Here is a 21,129-nt window from a genome sequence, read left to right on the forward strand (position 1 = left end):
TGATTGTGTATGTCTGTGTGTGATTGTGTGTGTGTGTGTGTGATTGTGTATGTCTGTGTGTGATTGTGTGTGTGTGTGTGATTGTGTGTGTGTGTGTGTGTGATTGTGTATACCATTTATGCACACCTCTCAATGGGTGACCATGATGATTAGATTTTTATCAAACCTGGGAAGTAACCTCAGTGACCTCACAGAAAACGCCTCCCCCAGGCTGCGGACCTGTCTGCCGGACAACCCAGCTCCACCCCTGGGCTGCGGAAAGAGCAAACCGAGAAGCCCTAAGAGCAGAGCAGTAAGGCGCGCTCCCCACGGCCCCGTTCGGTTCCTGCCTGACGTCCTGCCCTGGCTGCCCTTCATGACAGACTGGCATGCGGCCCCGCATTGCTTTACAGCAAGGTGTTCACAGTTAGCAACGGAGCCAGCCCTAAGCCTGAGTCAGATCGAATGGTTAGGGGTTTAGATCCAGAATGTTCTTCCAAAGGGTACAGTATGCAGCAGTGTAAAAGAGCCAGCCGACCACAGTAGTACTTCCCGCCGGGATCTCAGCGATGCAGAGGCTCGCCTGGGCTCCCAAGTTGAAAACAGAGGATTTGGCCACCACCAGTAAGTCCACCAACAACTCCCAGTTTAAGGGACTAGGAGGTAACTGACACATTAGGAGGTGGGGCTTTAGTTGCAGGGAGGGGTCACCCAGCTCCCCTTTCTAGCCTCTGAGAAGTGGGCAGCTTTGCTCTGCCGTGACAAGGTCTGGCAAACTGTGACCAAGACGCCAGGGTGGTTGCTCTTGCAGGACCTCCCAGAACCGCACGGTCTTTCTTTCTTTCTTTTCTTATTTACGGTTTTTCCTTCCTTCTGTTTTGGGGGTAAAATGGGATTAGGGGGTGTCTGCGAACACTCAGCTGTTGTTCTACACTGAGCCACGCCCCACCCGCCATCTCCCCTCGGATTGGTCCTTTTCTTGCCGTTCGGAGCTCTTCCCGCTCCGAAGCCGCCTGGCTTTCCCCCCGGGGAAGGTACCGGGCGTGGGCTCCGCCCTTTGCTCCCTGACCGCATTCACACCCGCGACTCCCATTGCAAACCTGGACCAGGGGCGAGCGAGGGGCGGGGAAGGGAGGCTGGGACCTGCGGCTAAGACCTGGGGAGGAGACGCTGCAGCCTCGGGAACGCGCACGGTGGGAAGGCACAGCCCAAACCAACCGCGCGAGTCCCCGGAAGCCCCGCCTCCGCCCGCGTGCACACGCATGCACGCACACACAGGATCGCTTGCTGAGTCTGGGGACCAGCGAGTCCGGGCATCCTCCTGCCTCGGAACCACGTATTGAGATTACAGACCCTTCAAGAGCATCTTTTTACCAGGGTTCTGGGATTCGAACTCAGGTCCTCTTGCTTTTTTCTTTTTTTGGTTTTTCGAGACAGGGTTTCTCTGTATTGTTTTGGAGGCTGTCCTGGAACTTGCTCTGTAGACCAGGCTGGTTTCGAACTCACAGAGATCCGCCTGCCTCTGCCTCCCGAGTGCTGGGATTAAAGGCGTGCGCCACCACCGCCCGGCCCTTTTTTTTTTTTTTTTCCCATTTCAAACAATATCACCATGTAGCCCAGGCTGGCCTTAATGTAAACGTCCTCTTGCCTCAGCATCCTGGACAATGAAAGCACTTGGCCGGCCCCTGGCACACACTACTGGTCTCCTTCCTTCCTTTCGCGCTCCGCCCCAGGTCCAATTCCCTGGGGCTCTGAGCTGTGGGCCTGGCACCCCCTAGCGTCCACGGCCGGCTGGCTGCATGGTTGCTTTTAGTGTGCAATCAGCCATAATGGGAAGGGAGGGAGGGAAAGGAGTGAGCAGAAGGGGCTGGGTCATGACGGGCCTGCTGTGAGGGAGGATGGCCCCTGGAGATGGCCACCTAGCCCACCAGCCCGAACAAAACGCTGGCTGGACCCAGCCTCCTATCACAACCTTGGTGAACATCTGTGCCTGTACTGGGGGAGCTCAGTCAGCAGTGCCTATAGTTGGAACACTGGCCTGCATGCGCTCACAGGAAGCAGAATTTGGGCCCCGGGACCATTTGTGTGACACAAGCCTGTCACCCCAGCAGCTGGGAGGTGGAGGTGGAAGGATCATGAGTTTAAGGTTTATGTAGTGAGTTTGCCAGCTGGCCTGGTCAAGTGCTGAAAGCTCAGTCGGGAAGTTGAGGTGTTAAGTTCCCAGCGGTGCTAGACATGGGTTGTACTGACTGCTCTTCCGGTTCAGGACCCCTGACTGTGGGTTCTGCTGGCAAGGGGGAGATGAGTTGCTGGGAGGTGAACTCAAGGCCCCAGTGCTCCACAGCTGTAGCCTCCTGAGCACTGCTGCCTGATGGACCAGGAGGGTCTTGGACTCCCTGATGACTGCCAGCATCCTCTTCATCACATAGACAGGTGGTCAGCAGAGATGACCTTTGATCCCTGAGGGCCCATCCCTGGGGCTGACACAGCGACTGTTTCTGCTCCGTCATAGCTGGGACACCCATCACCACAGACTTCAGGCTGACTGAAGTACCTGTGAGCACGCATAGGGAATGAATGAGGCCCAGGGAAGACGCCACAGTAGGAAAGAAAAAAAACAAAAACAAAAACAAAAACAGGGCAGAAGAGAGTTCCAAGGCCAAGGGCGCTGGCTACCCTTGGAGAGAGCTGGGTCAACTCATCACTCCCCTTCCAGGATTCCAGTTCCAAAGGGCCTGATGACTTTCTGACCACTGTGGGCACTGCGAGTATGTGGTGCCCAGACAGACATGCAGGCAAACACTGGTACATACAAAATAAATCTGAAAGAATAAATTCTGAGACCTGAGACACCTGTCACTTTTAGCACTCAGGATGCTTAAAAGCAGATCTGCTGTTAAGTTCATGGCCGTGGATGAAAGTGCTGGCAACCAAGCCAGAAAGCCGGAGTTCAATCCCTGGACCCACTGGGTTGAGGGAGGAAAGCCATCCTTCCAAGTTTTTTTCTGACTGCAACACACATGCAAAATAATACAAAGTGACCCAGCCCAGAGTGCCATCTTGTGGGGCTGAGATGGTGGCTCCTGTGGCCAGTGAAGGCTGTGGAAGGTGGGCAGGGTGTATCTGCCTTGGAAGGACTCAGGCTGCAGGGGGAGCAGTAGGTCTTCATGGGGCTGTGGCCCTGGGCTCATTCCCGCAGTGCAGTCTTACTACATGTGACCCACCGTGCTGACTGCACCTGTGGAGGCCTTGTGGTGGCAGACAGACTTGCTTTTGGATTCCAAATGGCGTATGCCACCAGCTCTATCCCCTACCTAGCACCCATCCCCAGAGCCTTCATTACAAGCTGCCTGGCTGGTGACATAGCCTTGCCCACAGCTGCTTCAAACAGGTCTGGTCTGGAGATGCAAAGCCAGAATCAAGGTTCTACAGAGTTGGTGCCTGTCTCACTGCCTGTGACATGGGCGGCGCTGAGTACAGAGCCAAGGCATCCGGTGTCCCACCCCTGTCTTAGTCAGGGTTTCTATTGCTGTGAGGAAACACCAAGACCAAAGCAACTTGGGGAGGAAAGGGTTTATTTGGCTTACACTTCCATATCACTGTTCACAATCGAAGGCAGTCAGGGCAGCAACTCACACAGGGCAGGAACATGGAGCCAGGAGCTGATGTAGAGGCCATGGAGGGGAGCTGCTTACTGGCTTGCACACCCTGCTTTTTTATGAAACCTAGGACCACCAGCCAGGGGATGGCATAGCACACCACAGGCTGGGCCCTCCCGCAACGATCACTAATTAAGAAAATATACCTATAGCTTGATATAGACAATTTCTCAATTAAGGCTCCCAATTGTCTCCAAGTGTGGTGGCTACAGCCATTAAGAAGAGGGAACATAAGAAATTGCCCCCACCAAATTGGGCTGGGTGTGTAAGAGCACAGTGAGCAAGCCAGGGGGGAAACGAGTAAACAGCTCCCCTCCAAGGCCTCCAGGCTCCCTCCTGCCATGAGCAAACCCCTTTCTCCAGTTGTTTATGGCCAAGGTGTTTACATAGCACTAGAAACCTAACTAAGACATCAAGACCAAAATCTGACTCAACTGCTTTATTTGTTTTGGTTTTTGAAACAAGGATTCACTGTGGCTCAGCCCTGGCTGGCCTGGAACCTCCTGCCTCTGCAACCTGAGTGCTAGGATGGAGGGCTAGCCTGCCTTGTGCCCGGCACAAACAAGTAATGACAGCAACACTGCTCCATCTGTAGTGCTGGGGAGGAAGCTGGGGAGTCAGTCAGCTGCAGTGAGGAGCTGCTGTCCTCAGGGTGTGCTGTGGCCCGTGGCTAGAACTCCACTTTGCAGGCAGGGAAGGCCTCGTCCTGCATGGACACCATGCTGCCACTGCCCAGAACCCTGATGCCCAGCGCCTGGTGCTGCTCGTGCGTCTCCTCATACCACCTGTGCATCACCGCTGAGTCGAAGGTAGGGATCAGTGTGACCTGGGGATGGAACAGGCAGACAGGTGACACTCCCCCGATAACCCCAGCCCCGCCTGCAGCACACAAGGACCTTCTTTGTAACCAGGTATTGCCACACAGCCCAGGCTGGCCAGCTGGCCGGCCACTTCCCACCCACCTCCCAGAGCTCCCACAAGCCACTGTGACGGGGCAGTGCTGTTGCCAGGCTAGTAGCTCCATATACCCCTTGGGCTGCAGCCTCCTCTGCGCTGGGCAGCTCTGCCATGGGGCCTTTGTCCCCACTGTTTTCAAGGCTGACATTGCACACGCAAGGCTGCCTGGCTATCTGCTCAGTATGAGTTATGCCTCCCAACCAGAGTCCCTCATCTCCAACTCATGGGCTGGGATCCTGAGGCTGAGCAGGAAGGGCCTCTCAAAAGCAGGAGTCCTAGGGTCCCTGAAGGGGTCCACCCACCTGCAGGTCAAGGTCCCACTGCTGCTTGCCAGCCAGCAGTGCATCCAACACGGCCCGCAGGCCCTCTTCCTGGCGCTGGCCCTGCCCACTGATGACATAGCAGAGTGCACGTACTCGAAGGAAAAAGTCCGGGTCCAGGTGGCCCGCGCCACCCCCAGGCAGGTAAGCCAGGTCCAGGTAGACAGGGGAGCCAGCCCCAGGTGGCACTGGGCGGCCACTGAGCCCTGTGGATAATACACAGGTTGGTGGTGGCATCAGGGCATCTATGTGACAGATGGCTATTACCCCCCACCAAGGGACAGACACCCCAGATTCCTGTACCCTGTATTCACAAGGGCCAGTGTCAGGCACACTTCCTGGGCCATAGAGATGTGTACTCAGGGAGCAAGCTCAGCCCACAGACTGTTAGACCCTGGGTGTGTGGAACTAAGAGGGCTCCCAAAACTGGTCATGTGGCAAGTTCTTCAGACTCAAAGCTCTGTCCCCACTTCCAGGTGACAGGGAGCCAGGGTAGCAGGAAATACAGGCCAGAGGACCCCAGGACAAAAAGCAGGCACACACACACACACACACACACACACACACACACACACACACACACACACATACACACACATACACACACACACGGCTCAATGCTGGGGGAAGACGACAACAGCAAGTGGAGACAGCCCCAGCCCTGCTTGGCATTGGCACAGCCAGTGAAGGCTGTGACTCAGGGCAGGCTACCTGCGGGGGATGCTGGGGATCCAGCATGGGACTGAGGTCGGCAGAGCGCCCGCAGGGCCCTTCTGAGCCCTAGCTGCACTGGGTACTTGTGAGGGAGGCATGAGAACCTACAAATGTCATCCCTACCTGGCTCTGGCATGAACAGGGCTGGTGCTATGGTTAGCTATACAGTCCCTCTGGAGTGTGGGCCTGTCTCTAGCAGGGTCACAGGTGGGCGTGATGGGAAGCATGTCACTAGGTGCCAACCTGGGTAGACAGAGCTACCAAGTCCCCCTGGTTACTTAATCTCTTTCCTGTAAGCACCTGTCAGTGAGGTGAGTTCTGTCATCTGTAAATGTGCCAAACCTAGACACTGGGCCAAAGCACTCATCAGCTGCAGCAATCCCTAAGGCCAGAGCCCTGCTGGGGACAGGCCCAGAGAGCAGCCTCAGTGCCACCTGGCCTGGAGATGAGCAGACAGCCACTTCCTACTTTCAGGGCAGGCCTCAAGGCCCAGAAGGTGTTGACCTTGGAACCCAGGTGCAAAGCCAAGCCCAGGAGCTCACCTATCAAATCAGCATTCATGAGACTGAGGCAGGAGTATCACTTAAGGGCCAGTCTGGGCTATAGTCTGTTTCTGAGATAGGGTCTTTCTGGATACACAGCCCAGGCTGGCCTCAAAGTCACAGAGATCTGCCTGTCTCTGCCTCCCAAGTACTGGGATTAAGGCTGTGCTACCACGCCTGACAAAACCCTCTCAAAACACCGAAAAAGCTAAACATGACCGACACCCTGGCCTCTGCCTCTGCAGGCAGAAGGCCCCAGAATAAAGCCGTCTCAAAACACAGACAAGACTATACGACAAGCAGAAAAGCCCGTGCCAGCCCAGCACGGCTGAACTTCCTAGAAAGCAACACTCAGAAGTCCTCTCTGGAGGATCTAAAAGGTGGGAGCAGGAGAACTCAGCTGGCACTGGGGCCACGGGTCAGCCCCTGAACAGGAGTGAGGAGGCCCAGAAAGACTAGAGTGGCTGGAACAACAGTAGAAAGGGGGAATGGGACTCACCAGAGGAGGTCCTCGTGGCAGGAGACACTTTTGAGACAGTCTTGGGGACTGAGGGCTTCCTGGTGAGGGGCACACGGCCTGGCTTGTCTGCAGGCTCACTGCGGGCACTTAGTGGCCGGACTCGGTCCCCTGCAGGGCCCTTGGTCTTGGCAGCTACAGATGCAGCTCTGGGGGCAGCGGAGGCGGAGCTCGGCCTTGCAGGGGCCTTGCGGCTGCGACCAGGATTGGTGGGGTTGGGCGGCTGCCTGGCTCGGGGCAGCAGGGCCTCGGGGTCCACCATGCAGATGCCGGGGGCATCGGGCAGCGGTGGTGGTACACGGGGTGTGGGCAGCGGGTCCCTGGCTGCACTCTCACTACCCACATCGTCGTCGGAGTCTGCAACCGGCACAGGATCAGAGTCAGACAACGTGGGCAGTGACTCACTCACTGACGTAGGCGGCGTCTCCGGTGGCCGCTCCTGCGAACGAGCGCTGCTGTCCGAGCTGCCCGGAGATGCAGGAGGGGGCGGCTTGCGGTGCGCAAACTCACAAGGGGACACCAGGCATAGGTCCACATCATGTGGGGATGTGGAGCGGCGAGCAAGGCGCAGGGGAAGGCTAAGCCCCGAGTCACCTGCTGGCAGAACCTGCTCAAAGGACACGGACAGCGACTCATCTACCTCAGTGGAGTGCGGTGAGCCCAGCTCCGCAGGCAACGAGGGTGTGGTCAGAGTGGGTGTCGTGGCTGTGGGTGTAGTGGCTGAGGGTGACGCATCCAGGGCAGGTTCTGGGCGTAGCGGGCTGAGTGACAGGTGCTCAGGGCTATTGCCAGGTGCGGTAGGTGGTGGGGACCGAGCTGGAGACAGGGTTGGGGACGGGGCAGGTGGCCGCTGGGGCTCCAGACTGCTCCCTGCTTCTGCGGGGCACTGCGGCACATGAGCCATAGGTGGCCCTGAGGGAACCGGGGCTCGGGGACCATTCTGTGACGTGCGAGGTTTCGTGTTGGCGACACCTGGCCCGGAGCGGCGCATGTCTCGGACTGTAGGCCGTGTGGGCCCAGGTTTTGCATCCTTCTTCAGGTCACGCGTGGGCGGAGCTGGCTCTCTCCGCACTGTGCTTCTGCTGGCGGAGCTGCTGATGGTGCTGCGGACAGGTTCTTTACGCGAGCTGTCCCGCGAGGCCAAGCTGTCCTGGCTGTCAGCCCTCGCAGGAGCATCCAAGTCACCTGTGGTGACCACTGGCCGGCGCAGACACGGCAGATGCTGCAGGCGCTGCAGCCCGTCCAGCAGGCGTGTGGGCGGCGTGCGTCCAGGGAACAGCACTCGAACCACCTTGTCACTGGGCGATGCAGGCTGCCACACCAGCAGTGCGCAGGCCGGTGCCGCAGGGTCCCCAGGTGGCGGGTGCAGCACGAAGAGCTCAAGGCGGCCAACACCCAGCTTCTCAAAGAGGACAGTGGGGCGTGTGGGCTGCGGGCCACGCTGCAGGGGCAGGGGTGCAATGCCCAGGCTGCGCAGCAGGCCCCGCGCGCACACTGCCTCATCCTCACCCCCGCGCAGCCGAGATGTTGCCTCTCGAGCATTGAGGAATACGACACCCAGGGCAGGGGACAGAAGGCGGCGCAGCCTCTCCTCGCATTGTCCCTGTGGCCCTGCAGCAGCCTCACGTTCTGCCAGCTTGCGGCGCAGCAGGCTATTGAGGCCAGGCAGGCTGTCTGCGCCTGCGTGGGTCACTAGCACTGCGTCCACGCGGTCCAGGTGGCGCACCAGCTTCCAGAAGCTCGACTTGGGGTTGGAACCGCCATTCACCAGCACAGTGAAGCCATTGACTGCGAAGAAGGCGGCGTCGCCCAGGCCACCAGGGAACACATAGCAGCAGGGCCGCGCCAGGCGCAGGAAGCCCCCTGCGGCCGGCGGCTCCAGCAGCTCGAAGGGCGATGGCGGCTCCAGCGACTCAGCCACATACTCCAGAAAGGCGCGCAGGCCCTCGGAGGCTGGCAGCCGCGCGGGTGGGTTCAGGCGCAGCCGCAGTCCAGGCGTGGGGCCCAGCAGCATCCAGTCCCCAAAGGTCGGACAGGACAGGGTGAGGGCCGGTGGGGCAATGGGTGCCGAGGCCAGAGCATCCTGGACCTGTAGGACCAGCACAGGGCCACCTGGATCCAAGGACTTGGGCACCACTCCTCCTAATCGCCAACCTGCCACTACGATCCCCAGGCCCTCCTGGCCCATGGCCCCATTCTTTGTACCTTCCCTCTCACAGCACTGTCTGGGTGAGCAGTTTGGGGGCCCTTTTCCCCACCCCAGAGCAGTGCGAAGGGGAAGAGCTCACCTCTTTGTCCCCCAGCACCTGCAGGAAGTGCTGCGCTGAGAACCCCCCGGTCTGCAGCAGCAGCTCCCCAGTCTCCTCCAGGCAGGGTCCTGCCAGCACCAGCACTTTATGAGGGGCAGGGTCCATCAGGAGGTTCCGGAGCTGTGGGAGGAACTGAGAGGCTGCAGGGGAAGCAGAGCCTGGCCCACTGTGGGCACAACAGTCCCTTCCCTGCAGCCCCCCTTCCTGCACCAGCTGACATCACCTGCCTAGCAGTACTCTGGCTACTCTAGCAGGAGACTGCTTCAGGCAGACACACCTAGCTTTTTTTTTTTTTTTTTTTTTTTAAGGCAAGATTCTCTATGAAAGCACAGGTTACCCATCACCTCTTAATCCTGCTTCTGTGGGAAAAGTGAGGCCTGCAGCAGCATCCCCAAAAAACACAGAACAAAACAAACGTTGAAAGGATCAACTGTGGCCAGCAGGGAGAACCCCAGAGCAGTCTGACGTCTGCTGATGTATATAACAAGTGCAGACTGACTAGCCAAAGCCAAGGCTCCTAGGCACCAGGGAGAGCTCCCAGGTCAGCCTGCTGGGTGTACCCTGTGGCTCCTGCCTTCCTGTCCCACCCCCACTAGAGACAGGAAGTTGAGGCAGGAAGGATCAAGCACATCTTCTGGGGCGTGTGTGAGGACAGGACAACACACATCCCAGGTCACCGGCTCCTACCTCATCGCACAGGGATTTGTCTGAAGGGTTCAGCAGGACCAGCGTCTCCAGGGTCTCTCCACGGTGGTGCAGGCTCCGCTGACCTGAGGGATGACAGGTTCAGGATGACAGAGAGTCAGGGGCCTGATAGCAAATCCTGCCACCACCAAGGGACCCTCAAGCATGCAAGCCCAGAACTCACACCAGGGTGCTACATCCTGTAAGCAAAGATGAGGGCAAATGGGAAGCGAGGGGTGCCTGGGCCTCAAGTAGAGACAACCAAGATAGCAGCACTGGTGCCAGGATGGCCACCCTCGCACAAGCTCCAGCTCAGCACTTAAGCCAGGAGGTGCCAGGAGGCTCCCAAGGGCAAACAGCAACTTCAGTCCCACCCCTGTGAGGCTGCTTGTAGAGCTCCAGCAGACTCAGCTGGAGCTATGTCACTACCCAGAGGGCCTTATCAGAGGGGCTGTGGTACACAGGAGGTCACACAGCATATGGCATTTCCAGCTCTTTCTCCAGGGATCAGGAAGCCACAGTGACTCAAAGGGACAATTAGATGGTCACTTCCTTCCCCTCCAGCAGCTGCAGGTGATGACTCAATCCACTGGCCAGGAGATGAGCTACAAGAAATACCCACAAAGCAGCCACCGGCTGCTCTGGCCACCCTGGGATCCCCTGGGGAGCTTTTCCTGTACCCCATCTCTGCTTCCCTATTGACTGAGACCACCCTGTAGGTTCTCCCCAAGGGCCCCTCCCTAGAGTCCTCCCTGTATCCTTTTCATGCATAGGCCCTGCTCTTCCTGACCCAAAGCTGAGGCAGCATGTCCAGGTTAGGGGTAGCAGGGGCCTTTGGTGGTGCCCCAAGCCATGCCCAGCATACAGCTGTCACTCAGCAGCTTGGCATCCAGTGAATGAGCAGTAGGGATCCTGGGACAGGTCACCTTTCACAATGCTGGAGAAGGTGGCCGAGTGCCGGGACACAAAAGCCTTGAGCTGCTCATCCAGGCTGCAGATGGTGGGGTCCACATCCTCCCATGAGCGAAGACCTGCAGGCAGCAGGAGACAGACCTCAGCTCCAGCACCCTCCTGTCTGGCTGTCCTGGCCCCACAGCTTGGTTCCTGGGCAGGCAGACCCAAGGGACTCAGGCAGGCCTCAGCCTTTCACTGACTGGAAGCCTGGCTGGCCATCTGTCCTAGGTCTCCTGCTTTCCTGCCAGGATCCTGAACTTAGAGGGAGGGAGGGAGGGAGAGAGGGAGGGAGAGAGAGAGAGAGAGAGAGAGAGAGAGAGAGAGAGAGAGAGAGAGAGAGAGAGAAAGTGTGTGTGTGTGATCCTCACCTTCTGCATCTTATGTCTGGGACAGTGTCCCTCACTGAATCTTCAGGTCATCACCTGGTGAGGCAGTGAGCAGCCTCTCCGGAGCTGGGATTACAGGTACATACTGCCAAGCCCAGCTTTGATGGGAGTCTCAGCTTCTGAGCACCTTGTTCCTCAGCCATCTCAGCCACTGGGGCAGCTGACTCAGACTCCCAGTGCTGTGAGCTCCCCTGGGCTGTGATACCTCTCTTCAGACTCTAAGACAGGTTCCTCTAAGCCAATGGTTCTCAACCTTCCTGATGCTGTCACCCTTTTTGTGGTGACCCCAACCATAAAATTATTTGTTGCTACTTCACAACTGTAATTTTGGTAGTGTTATGATTTGTAAATACCTGATATGCAATCTCTGTGAAGGGGTCAATCGACTCCCCAAAGGTGTGGAGACCCACAAGTTGAGGGCTGACATAGGGGGTTGTAATCCAAGCCCTGCCTGTGTTGAGCTGTCACAGTCAGAGACAGTCTTCAGACCATGCATTCAGATGGGCATCCTATGTTCTTCTGGGGATTTGGGGTTTTGTTTTGGTTTTTTTTATTTGTTTTTGGTTTTTGAGACAGGGTTTCTCTGTGTAACCCTGGCTGTCCTGGGACTCACTCTGTAGACCAGGCTGCCCTGGAACTCACAGAGATCCACCTGCCTTTGCCTCCTGAGTGCTGGGATCAAAGGCGTGCACCACCAACGCCCCGCAGGGTTTGGTTTTTTGAGACAGTATTTCACATAGTCCAGGATGGGCGCAAATTCCCTAAGATGCCTCCAGCTGAGGACAAACCCCTTATCCTGCCTCCATCTCAGAATTTATGAGATGAGCAGCGAGGGACGCTGGGGATTAAGCTGGGTCTGCATCATGCCAAGCATCGCCCCTACCTACCGAACCTTCCTTGTTTTCAAGAAAGTTGTCTTGTGGCCCAGGCCATCCTGGAACTCGCTGCCCCGTTGCGAGCGGTGCTGCCCCTCCCGGCGCCCCGGTGTGACAGGTGCGCCTGAGTCAGCTCCCCGGTGCCAAGCGCCCCCAGGGCGGCCGCGCCACCCACGCGCCAATTAGCATCGGGAAAAGCAGGCCCCGGGGCGCCAGGGAACGTGCGAGCCTGGCCAGGGGCGGGGCCACAAGAGGAAGCCACACCCCGCCGGAACCCCGGGGCCGGGGAGACGGCGCCCACCCGTGCCCCGCGTCGCCCCCGGAACCCTGTCCCCCGGAATCCGGCCCCCCCCCCGCCGCGCCCCACGCGGACCCAGTGGCCGCGCCGCCGGGATGTGCCCAGGCGGCCGTCAGGCGCGCGCGGGCCCCGGCGCCCCCGGACCCCAGGCCGCGCCCGGAACGTGGCGTCCCGGGACGCCGCGCCCCGCCCGGACCCCGGCCCGCAGCGCGCCGGAACCCCCCGGCCCCACCCGCACGCCCCGCCGCCCGGCCCTCCGGCCCCCGCGAGCCCCACCTCGTTCCAGCTCCTCCAGGACGTAGGCCAGCAGCCCTGGGCAGCCGCACTCGCCGCCCACCACCAGCAGCAGCAGCGAGCTCGGCGCCGCCACAGCCTCGGGCGCCGCCATCACCGCCGCCATCTTCGCGCTGCCCCGACGCCCGGGCGCCCCGCCCCCGTTTGGCCACGCCCCTTCGTGGGGCGTAGCGGAAGCGCCGGAGACCCCGGGCGGAAGCGCCCCCTCCTGCCCACCCATCAGCGCCCTGGAAGCCTCGGGAGCCGGTAGAGAGCTGAGACAGCACTGTTCTGAGGGGCTGATAACACCGCCAAAATTCCATCCATTCATTCACCCATTCGCCCAGTCGCCCATGCAGGGACACTCTTACAAGTTCTGTCCCGTAAAGTCAGCCTGTAACAGCGGCTCCACACAGAACCAGACTCTGATACGAACTAACAGCTCCCTAAATTAGGATCCCGACAGGTAGGGCTTGGAGGGGTGTGTAGGAGTTTGCTGTGTGAGTGTCTGCGTCTGGGTGTGGTGACACACGTTACAGTATGGGGAGGTATTTAAGTCAAGAGGACACTTCCTGTCATTTTAGGAGAAAGGACATTTTGGAGCTGTCAAATCAGCAGGCCTGTTAGTGTTAGCGCCCATTTGACTCCAACTAAGTCCGCCTCTCGGCCTTCATCGAACTAATGATCCTCCGGCCTCCACTCTTCCCACATGCTGGGACGGCAGGCAGTCAACACTACAAAAAGCTTTGGTTCCACTTGGACTATATATAGCCTGATGGGCACTGCTTGTGCCACTCCCATCCAAACCGGCTGGAACAGCCTCACTTCTATCTTTGATGGCCACCCCATGTTAACTGTTCAGACCGAGAGTGCCCGCTGGCCGCCCTCACGAGTGAGCCCGGCCTCTGGTGTATACTCAGGGGGCTGAGGCAGGGGGATCAGAAGTTCACAGTCAGCCTCAGTTACCTAGCAAATAGGAGGCCAGTCCCTGCATCAAAAAGAAACAGTAAAAAAAGGCAGACTCATCCCTTTAACCCCAGGACTCGGGAGGCAGAAGCAGGCGGATCTCTGTGAGTTCGAGGACAGCCTGGTCTACAGAGCGAGTGCCAGGACAGCCAAGGCTACACAGAGAATATTTCAAAACAAAAAAAAATAAGCAAAATGCAAATCAGGACAGACGTGAAAAGGACTAGGAAGCAGAGCCAAGCCACTGCTGATTTTCTGTCAGGGCCTGTCTACACCAACTTCCTCCTTGGTCAGTATGTAGCCGTGGCCTCATGATCCAGGGTTCCTGGATACCAATTTCCTGTCTTTTTGGCTCTGTATCCTTCCCAAGTCCTGACTCCTCCTGTGGCTGGTCAGCCTGAGAAGGCTGGGACCTGTATTTTCCTCTGTTATAATGGAAACAGACCTGGGTTTGGCGTTGCATCTGGTCACCCCAGACTCATCTCAGAAAACTGAACTAGAAGGATTGTGGAGAGTCTGAGGCCATGTCAGGCTATAGAGCAAGCCCAAGGACAGCCTGGGCTACATAGGGAGTTCAAAGTCAATCTGGAGTATAGAGTGAGTACCAGGGCAGCCTGTGGTAATCCTTTAAAACCAACATAAGAAATGGCTCAGCAGCTAAGAACTCTTGGATGCTCCTGCAGGAGACCCAAGTCATTCCCAGCACCCACACTGCAGCTCCCAACTGCCTGGAACTCCTGCTCCAAGGAATCTACAGACCCTTTCTGGCCTTCATGGGTGTGTGTGTGTGTGTGTGTGTGTGTGTGTGTGTGTGTGTACATACTAAGAAATCTTTAAAGCAAAACTAAGAGACAGGCATGTTGGCTCCCCTTTAATCCCCGCACATGGGGGGCAGAGGTAGGCAGATTTTGTGGTCAGCCTGCACTACATAGAAAACTTCAAGCCACTTAAGGCTACAGGGAGACCCCACCAAAAAAACCAGGGAGCTGGAGAACTGATGAAGACCAGCAGCCTCGTGCTCTCTGTTTCTGTCCTGTGCAAGGGACACTGAGTGAAGGTTTGCAGAATGGACCCAACAGCCTGTCTGCTTGTTCAGTCTTTTCCTCCGTCACCAGTCCTTTGGAATATGAACCCAGGAGCTGAAGTTTGCATTCTTCCAGACGCCTAAGGCCCCTCTGTTTTCCTTTTCCCCATCTGTCTCTCTGTATTCCACAGGGGCCTCAAACTGTCGGGTCTCCTGCCTCAGCCTCCAGGCTTTGGGCAAGGCAGGCCTGGGGCCTAGCACCTGCAGTTAGTGCTGATGTCATAATCTGGTCTCTGAGGGCCTGGAGTGGTTCCCCATTAAACTTTGCATGAGTGTTCTGTAAAACTCTCAAAATAAGTCTCGTGTCCTTGAGTTTTTCTGTCCCTGCAGTTCGGGGTCCAGGCGTGGGGAGTGCAAGGCTCTTCTCGAGAAGATGAATCACTGGTCAGTTCCAAATACTAGACTCGGAAGTCAGGCCACGTCGCTCTCCTCTGTCCACATCTAGATCCAGTCAGCTACTAGGTCAGCGGCCTCATACCCTGGGACGGGGTGGCGGGAGGGAAGCGAGTGATGAGGAAACGCAGTGAACCCTCGGGGCAGACATTGTGTCTGTAACACTCCCAAGTACTTCAATCAGACAACCCTCTCCACTGCTGGGGACACACAGGACCTCCACAGGATCCAGAGCCGCGTGTCAGCTTCTCACTGGGGGTTTCTAGGCAGCCACCCCTGAGCCACGCCCCCAGCCCCTCCCTGTGGGATCCCAGGCTGTCACTCTACCCCTGAGCCACGCCCCCAGCACCTCCTTAGAGGGTTTTAGGCTGTCACTCTATCCCTGAGCCACACCCCCAGCCCCTCCGCTCAGGATCCCAGGCTGTTACTCTACCCCTGGGCCACGCCCCCAGCCCCTCCTTAGAGGGTTTTAGGCTGTCACTCTACCCCCTGATGCACGCCCCCAGCCCCTCCCTGAAGGATCCGAGGCTGTCACTCTGCCCCTGAGCCATGCCCCAGCCCCTCCTTAGAGGGTTTTAGGCATACATAGACCAGGCTCCCCTGTAAGTTAAAATGTTCCCGCCTCCATCGGCTGGCAGATGTGGGACACCAAGCTCAACCCTGCTATCACTCTGACAGCGACCAGAGTCCCGCAACGCTCTAGAGTCCCACCGGCATCATGCCGCCCCTGCCGGTCTCTGGAGGAATTGCGGGCTGAGCCCAGGCCACGCCCCCTCAGTCTGCACCAGTCGGGAGCTGCGGGAACTCATGGCGTGGGCCTGACCTAGCTTCCTTCACAAGCAGCACCTTCAGTGTTTCAGGTTCAAGTCCATGGCTCCTGGGGCATCGTGTCCTCTCAGTTCCTGAGAGAGCGATGCACTCTCTCGGTCAGTGAGGCATTCAGGCTTTTTGTGTTTCTCTGTGTGTTCCCTTAGAAGTCAATGAAGCATTGGGCAGGACAGTTGGTCTTAGACATTAATCTTGTGTACCCTGTACAACTTGCAAACATCACTGTATCCTGGCAACTATAACTGTATTGACCCTGGCAATTGCCACTATATTCTGTTTCTGTTTTTGTTTTTGTTTTTCGAGACAGGGTTTCTCTGTGTAGCTTTGGAGCCTATCCTGACACTCGCTCTGGAGACCAGGCTGGCTTTGAACTCACAGAAATCCGCCTGCCTCTGCCTCCCGAGTGCTGGGATTAAAGGCGTGCACCACCACGGCTCAGCCTCTGTTTCTGATTAAAGTATAAAAGTCTGATTGTGGGGCTGGAGAGATGGCTCAGTGGTTAAGAGCACTGGCTGCTCTTCCAGGGGTCCTGAGTTCAATTCCCAGCACCCACATGGTGGCTCACAACCATCTATAAGATCTTGTGCCCTCTTCTGGCCTGCATGGATATATATGCAGCCAGAACAATGTATACATAATAAATAAATAAATCTTTAAAGAAAAAAAGTCTGATTGTGGGGCTGGGGATGTAGCTTAGTGGGAGAGCACTTGCCTAACAAGCACAAGGCCCTGGATTTGGTCCTCAGTTTGGGGGGGCAGGAGAAAAAGTTTGATTGTTCTCAATAAAATAGTCACTAGCTCAGTCTTGCCGTGGCCTCTTGGCCCCTCCAACCTGCTTGATTTAATTCCTCATGGTAGTCCCATAAGTAAATGTGGGCACTTACAGGGTGCCTCCCTCTTCCTAACAGGCCAGTCCAACCTGTGCCCTCAAGCTGCCCCTTCCAGCCTTCCTGAGTTGCTTCAGCTTTCCCACAGCCCAGTCAGGCCTTCTCCCCACGTCCCCTTCCCCTTGATTTCTGTTTCCCTCCCCAGCTTGACTGTAATGGTTGATTGATTGCTCCTCCTGCGTGCTTTTAGATCCAGCTAGTGTTAAGTGATTGAATTACATACCCATGGCCCTCAGGGCCAGAGAGAGTCTTAGCGGAGGAGCAGTAATGTGTCAACATCAGGGAGGGTACAGTGTGACCCATCAGTGAGGAAGGTCACCTTTGACAGCCGAGGTTTTTTTGTTTGTTTTGTTGGGGGGGGGGGCATATACAAGACAGGTTTTTTTCAGTGTAGAACCTGCAACTGTCCTTGAACTCACTCTGTAGCCCTGGCTGGCCTCAAACTGAACTAAAACATCCTCCTGCCTCTGCCTCCACCACCCGGCCAGGACTGAGTTTAAAAAGAAAATTGGGCACAGGTCACATCTATCACATCTGGGCAATTGGTGGTTGAGCTTTCAGGAGTCAGTACTCTCCTTTCAAAAGTGAGTCCTGGGGATTGAACACAGGTTGTCAGGCTTGGCAGCAAACACTTTTATCCACAGAGCCATCTTGCCAGACTGGTCACATGTACCTTTCTCAAGTTTAATTTATGTGTAAGGGTGTTTGGCCTACAAGTATGTATGTGCACCAAATGTGTGCCTGGTGCCCAAGTAGATCCCTGGAACTGTAGTCACAGACAGCTGTGAGCTGCCAAATAGGTGCTGGGAATTAAACCTGGGTCCTCTGGAAGAGCAGCCAGAGCTCCTAACCATTGAGGCATCTATCCAGCCCCTATTTAGGAATTTTTTGTAGGAGTGAACTTTGTGACATCTCAGAGTCTGTGATGTGTCTGACTTGCAGTCCTGCCATCTCAGTCTCTGGAGTGGCTGGGATGTCAAGTGTGGATGTCCAAACTGAGTAAATAGACTCTGTGTGTGTGTGTGTGTGTGTGCGCGCGCGAGCGCGTGTGTGTTATAAGCACACATGTGCATGTGACTATATATTTGTGACAGAACACAACTTTTAGAAGTAAGTTCCATCATTATGGGACCCAGTGGTCCAATTCAGGTCCCCAGACTTTGTGGCAAGTGCCTTTCCTTTGCCAACTGAGCCATCTTCCTGCCATCTTTTCTGGTTTCTTGCTTTTGGGTTTTTGCTGTTGTTGTTTTGTTTTGAGACTCTGTTTCATGTAGCTCAGGCTGACATTGAACTCCTGATCTCTGGCCTCAGCCTTTCTCATGTTGGGGTGACAGGTAAACCATGCCACACCCTTCTGCCCTTACCCATTACCTCTGTGAGCTTCACAGGGTAATACGGAGACCCAGAGAAGTTATGGAGAAGTTAAAGCCATGGGAGAAAAGCCAGGGGAGGCTGAGAGTGAAAAAAATGGAGTGCAAGGGGCCCAGGGCCAGCAGACCCACTAGCTGAGCAACTGGGAAAGCCTCACAAGGCCCCAGGGCTCAGAATTTGTTGGAGTCTAACTGATCAGTGGTAAATGTTGGTGAGCCCCGTGACCCCATGAGCACAGCCAGGCTTCATGGAAAGAAAACAAATGGTATATTCCCAGGAACAGCATTCATTGACATCTGGAGGGAGACAAACATGGTTTAAGAGAAGTGAGAAGTTTGGCAAAATGGTTCTCCCACCCTCCTGGGCATCAGGCACACAACTGGTGCACATACAAGCAAGCATTCTCATAAATAATGTTTAAACACCCTTCGTAAGCTGCAAGTGGTGGCACTCGCCTTTTTTGGTTTTTGTTTTTTGTTTTTTTTGGTTGTTTGTTTTGTTTTTTCTCCATTTTTTATTTGAATTAGAAACAAGATCGTTTTACATGTCAATCCCAATTCCCTCCCCTCCTCTACTGCCCCCCCACACCCCCCACTAACACCCTACCTATCCCATACCCTCTCTGCTCCCCAGGGAGGGTGAGGCCTTCCACAGGGGGCCTTCAGAGTCTGTCATATCCTTTGGGATAGGGCCTAGGCCCACCCCCATGTGTCTAGGCTCAGGGAGTATTCCTTTATGTGGGATGGGCTCCCAAAGTCCACACCTATGCTAGGGATAAGTACTGAACTACTACAGGAGGTCCCATAGATTTCCAAGGACTCCTCACTGAAACCCATGTTCCTGGGGTCTGGATCAGTCCCATGCTGGTTTCCCAGCGGTGCATGCCTTTTTAAACAAGAGCACTGGGATCTATTGCAGAGGCAGGTAGATCCCTGAGTTTGAGACCAGTCTGGTCTACAGAGTGAGACCTTTTCCCAAAATTGTAACCAATTAAAAGTGTCATTTGTGATGGGACATAGTGGCACATGCCTGCCATCTCAGCACTGGGAGGTTGAAGCTGGAGGCTCAGGAGTTCAGGGATATTGGTAGCTACATTGTGAAGTCAAGGGCAGCCTGCGCAAAAAAAAAAAAAAAAAAAAAAAAAAAAAAAGTGTGTTGTCACAGAAACATAAGGTGGGCCAAGATTTTTCTAGCCTTATATTTAAAACCTATCAATAAAATTATCTTTCTGATAAATGTGGTGGTATATGTGTGTGCCCCCAGCACTTGAGAACACACGGTCCCAGTCCTTGGCCAGTGCATACACAGTGACTGTCTCTAACATTGACTGGAGACCTTGCCTTTATCCCCCACCCCATCTGCCTTGCCAGGAACTGTTAGATTACATCCTAAAGCTGTCCCCCCCCAAGGCCCATTGATTATGCCTGACTAAAAGTCCAAGGTCCAAATATCAAACAACTCTGAGTTCTAGCAATCAAAACTCACTCAATTTGGCTAACCTGTCCAGTTGGGATTTAGCAACTCACCCTAGCACAGATTTCCCTGTTTTCTCCTTAAGAACCCCATCTGCAGATAGCTGCTGCTGTCTTTGCCCCACCCAGAAGCAACCCAAGTGCCACCTGTCCCTCTGGGTAACATATCTCCTTAGTGCTGAGAATGTGGTCTCTGGGTGTGTCCTATGCAGACTCCAGACCCCTCACTCCCTCACTCCCAGGCCCCTTGACTCCCAGGCCCATTCACAGGGTCCTGGGCTCCATCCCCAGCCTAAGGCTTTAAAAGGCCTTTTGCAGGCAAGGGAATCCTGGGGACCACACAGTAAGCCTGAAGACATTTTGAGGGCAGAGACTGGAGTGAGGAGGGAGGGGACACTCTGCCTGGTGAGTAAGGGATCAAAGCGGTGTGACCTGAAGCCCCAGATTAACCAAGTGCACTGAGGAAGGACAGAGGTATAGTCAGAAGCCCAGCAATCCAGAACCCTAACAGCCTGCAGTGACAGAACCCTGCGAGGATTCTTCATAGCCCCCAAGCACGGAGCCCGATGGAGTGTCAAGGCTGGAGCCCATTGTTACTCAGGAGAGGATCCAGCTGTGGATCCTGAGCACATGGCCTGGTAGACTGGGAATTCACACCAAGGCCAGGCCCAAGGCTAAGGCTGGGCCTGTGGATACCGACTTCTTCCTCACTCCTCTGTATCTCATTTCCTACCCTGCGTCCTCCCAGAGTATATCGGCTGCGCCTCAGGTTCTGTCCTGCATCTTACACAGAGGCATGGAGCAGTGTGTTGCAGAACAGGGAGGCACTGTGTCCTAGCCTGCCCACTGCACACCATCATACTCAAGCTATTTAGTTCGCGGGTGTGTGTGTGTGTGTGTAACATGAAATCTTGCTATGTGGCCAGCATCCTCCTGCCTCAGTAACACCACAAGCATGTGCCACCACGCCCAATCTCTAAATCTTACAACTATCTTATGGGCCGGAGAGTGTTAGCGGGGAAAAGTGAGGCCTGAGATCGATGGGACAGGGAGGCCGAACAGCATGCGGCCCAGCTAGGTCCCGCTTGGCTTGCAGTGGAGCCAAAGGGAGGCCGCTAGCGGAGACACACTGCAGATATTGTCACCCACCGAGTCCCTACAGTTCAGGAACGCGGCCTGGAAAGCAAAGTTGAGAGATAAATTTCTATGACGAAAACTGCGTTGGTGGCGCACGCCTTTAATCCCAGCACTCGGGAGGCAGAGGCGGGAGGATCTCTGTGAGTTCGAGACCAGCCTGGTCTCCAGAGCGAGTGCCAGGATAGACTCCAAAGCTACACAGAGAAACCCTGTCTCGAAAAAACAACAACAACAAAAAGATGGATAGATGATGGGAGTGGATAGGCAGACACAAGATAGATGACGCAAAAAAGAAAAGAAGAAAAGGAAGGAGAGAGAAAAGAAGGAAAGGAAGAGAAGCGCTAGATTCTAAATGGAAACCTTACACCTACCACTCCCAGCATCCCCCGCGCGGGAGGCGCCGTCGTAGGTCCGGAGGAACTTGGAAAACCTTGTGGCTCTGCCTGCTGGGAATCGTAGTCTCTGCGTGGAGAGGTGGGGCTTTTACTTGACTGATCTATAGCCAATAAGAAAGCTGAGATTTT

General features: G+C 55.8%; 1 protein-coding gene and 1 long non-coding RNA gene across 6 annotated transcripts; both read right to left on the reverse strand.

The window, feature by feature from the left end:
* Positions 1–3,537: 3,537 nt before the first annotated feature.
* Map1s (microtubule associated protein 1S) lies at positions 3,538–12,631 on the reverse strand. Of its 5 annotated transcripts, none has more exons than XM_035450395.1 (7): positions 12,471–12,631; positions 10,608–10,712; positions 9,685–9,767; positions 8,977–9,117; positions 6,671–8,777; positions 4,898–5,121; positions 3,538–4,464 (listed from the first exon to the last, which is right to left on the reverse strand). In XM_035450395.1, the coding sequence occupies exons 1-7, from the start codon at positions 12,592–12,594 to the stop codon at positions 4,309–4,311; spliced, it is 2,940 nt and encodes a 979-aa protein (XP_035306286.1). In that variant the 5' UTR covers positions 12,595–12,631; the 3' UTR covers positions 3,538–4,308. The 5 variants fall into 5 exon arrangements, with proteins under 5 accessions (XP_035306286.1, XP_035306287.1, XP_027250560.1 ...); XM_035450396.1 differs by lacking the exon at positions 12,471–12,631 and adding an exon at positions 11,909–12,143; XM_027394759.2 differs by lacking the exon at positions 12,471–12,631 and adding an exon at positions 11,004–11,652.
* Positions 12,632–14,291: 1,660 nt separating this feature from the next.
* On the reverse strand, positions 14,292–21,090 carry LOC107978074. Its single transcript, XR_003481045.2, has 2 exons — positions 20,977–21,090; positions 14,292–14,996 (listed from the first exon to the last, which is right to left on the reverse strand). It is a non-coding gene; the product is annotated as an uncharacterized LOC107978074 (long non-coding RNA).
* Positions 21,091–21,129: the final 39 nt, after the last annotated feature.

The sequence above is a fragment of the Cricetulus griseus genome (genome assembly GCF_003668045.3).
Source record: "Cricetulus griseus strain 17A/GY chromosome 1 unlocalized genomic scaffold, alternate assembly CriGri-PICRH-1.0 chr1_0, whole genome shotgun sequence".
Lineage (NCBI taxonomy): Eukaryota > Metazoa > Chordata > Mammalia > Rodentia > Cricetidae > Cricetulus > Cricetulus griseus.

What these genes read in the sequence shown, in the direction of transcription:
- Map1s (XM_035450395.1), bottom strand. Translation starts at nt 12,594, where the DNA reads ATGGCGGCGGTGATGGCGGCGCCCGAGGCTGTGGCGGCGCCGAGCTCG. An exon ending in CTTCTCCAGCATTGTGAAAG is followed by an intron (nt 9,768 to 10,607) that starts GTGACCTGTCCC and finishes GTCATCCCTCAG; the next exon opens with GTCAGCGGAGCCTGCACCAC. An exon ending in TGCCACGAGGACCTCCTCTG is followed by an intron (nt 5,122 to 6,670) that starts GTGAGTCCCATT and finishes TATTATCCACAG; the next exon opens with GGCTCAGTGGCCGCCCAGTG.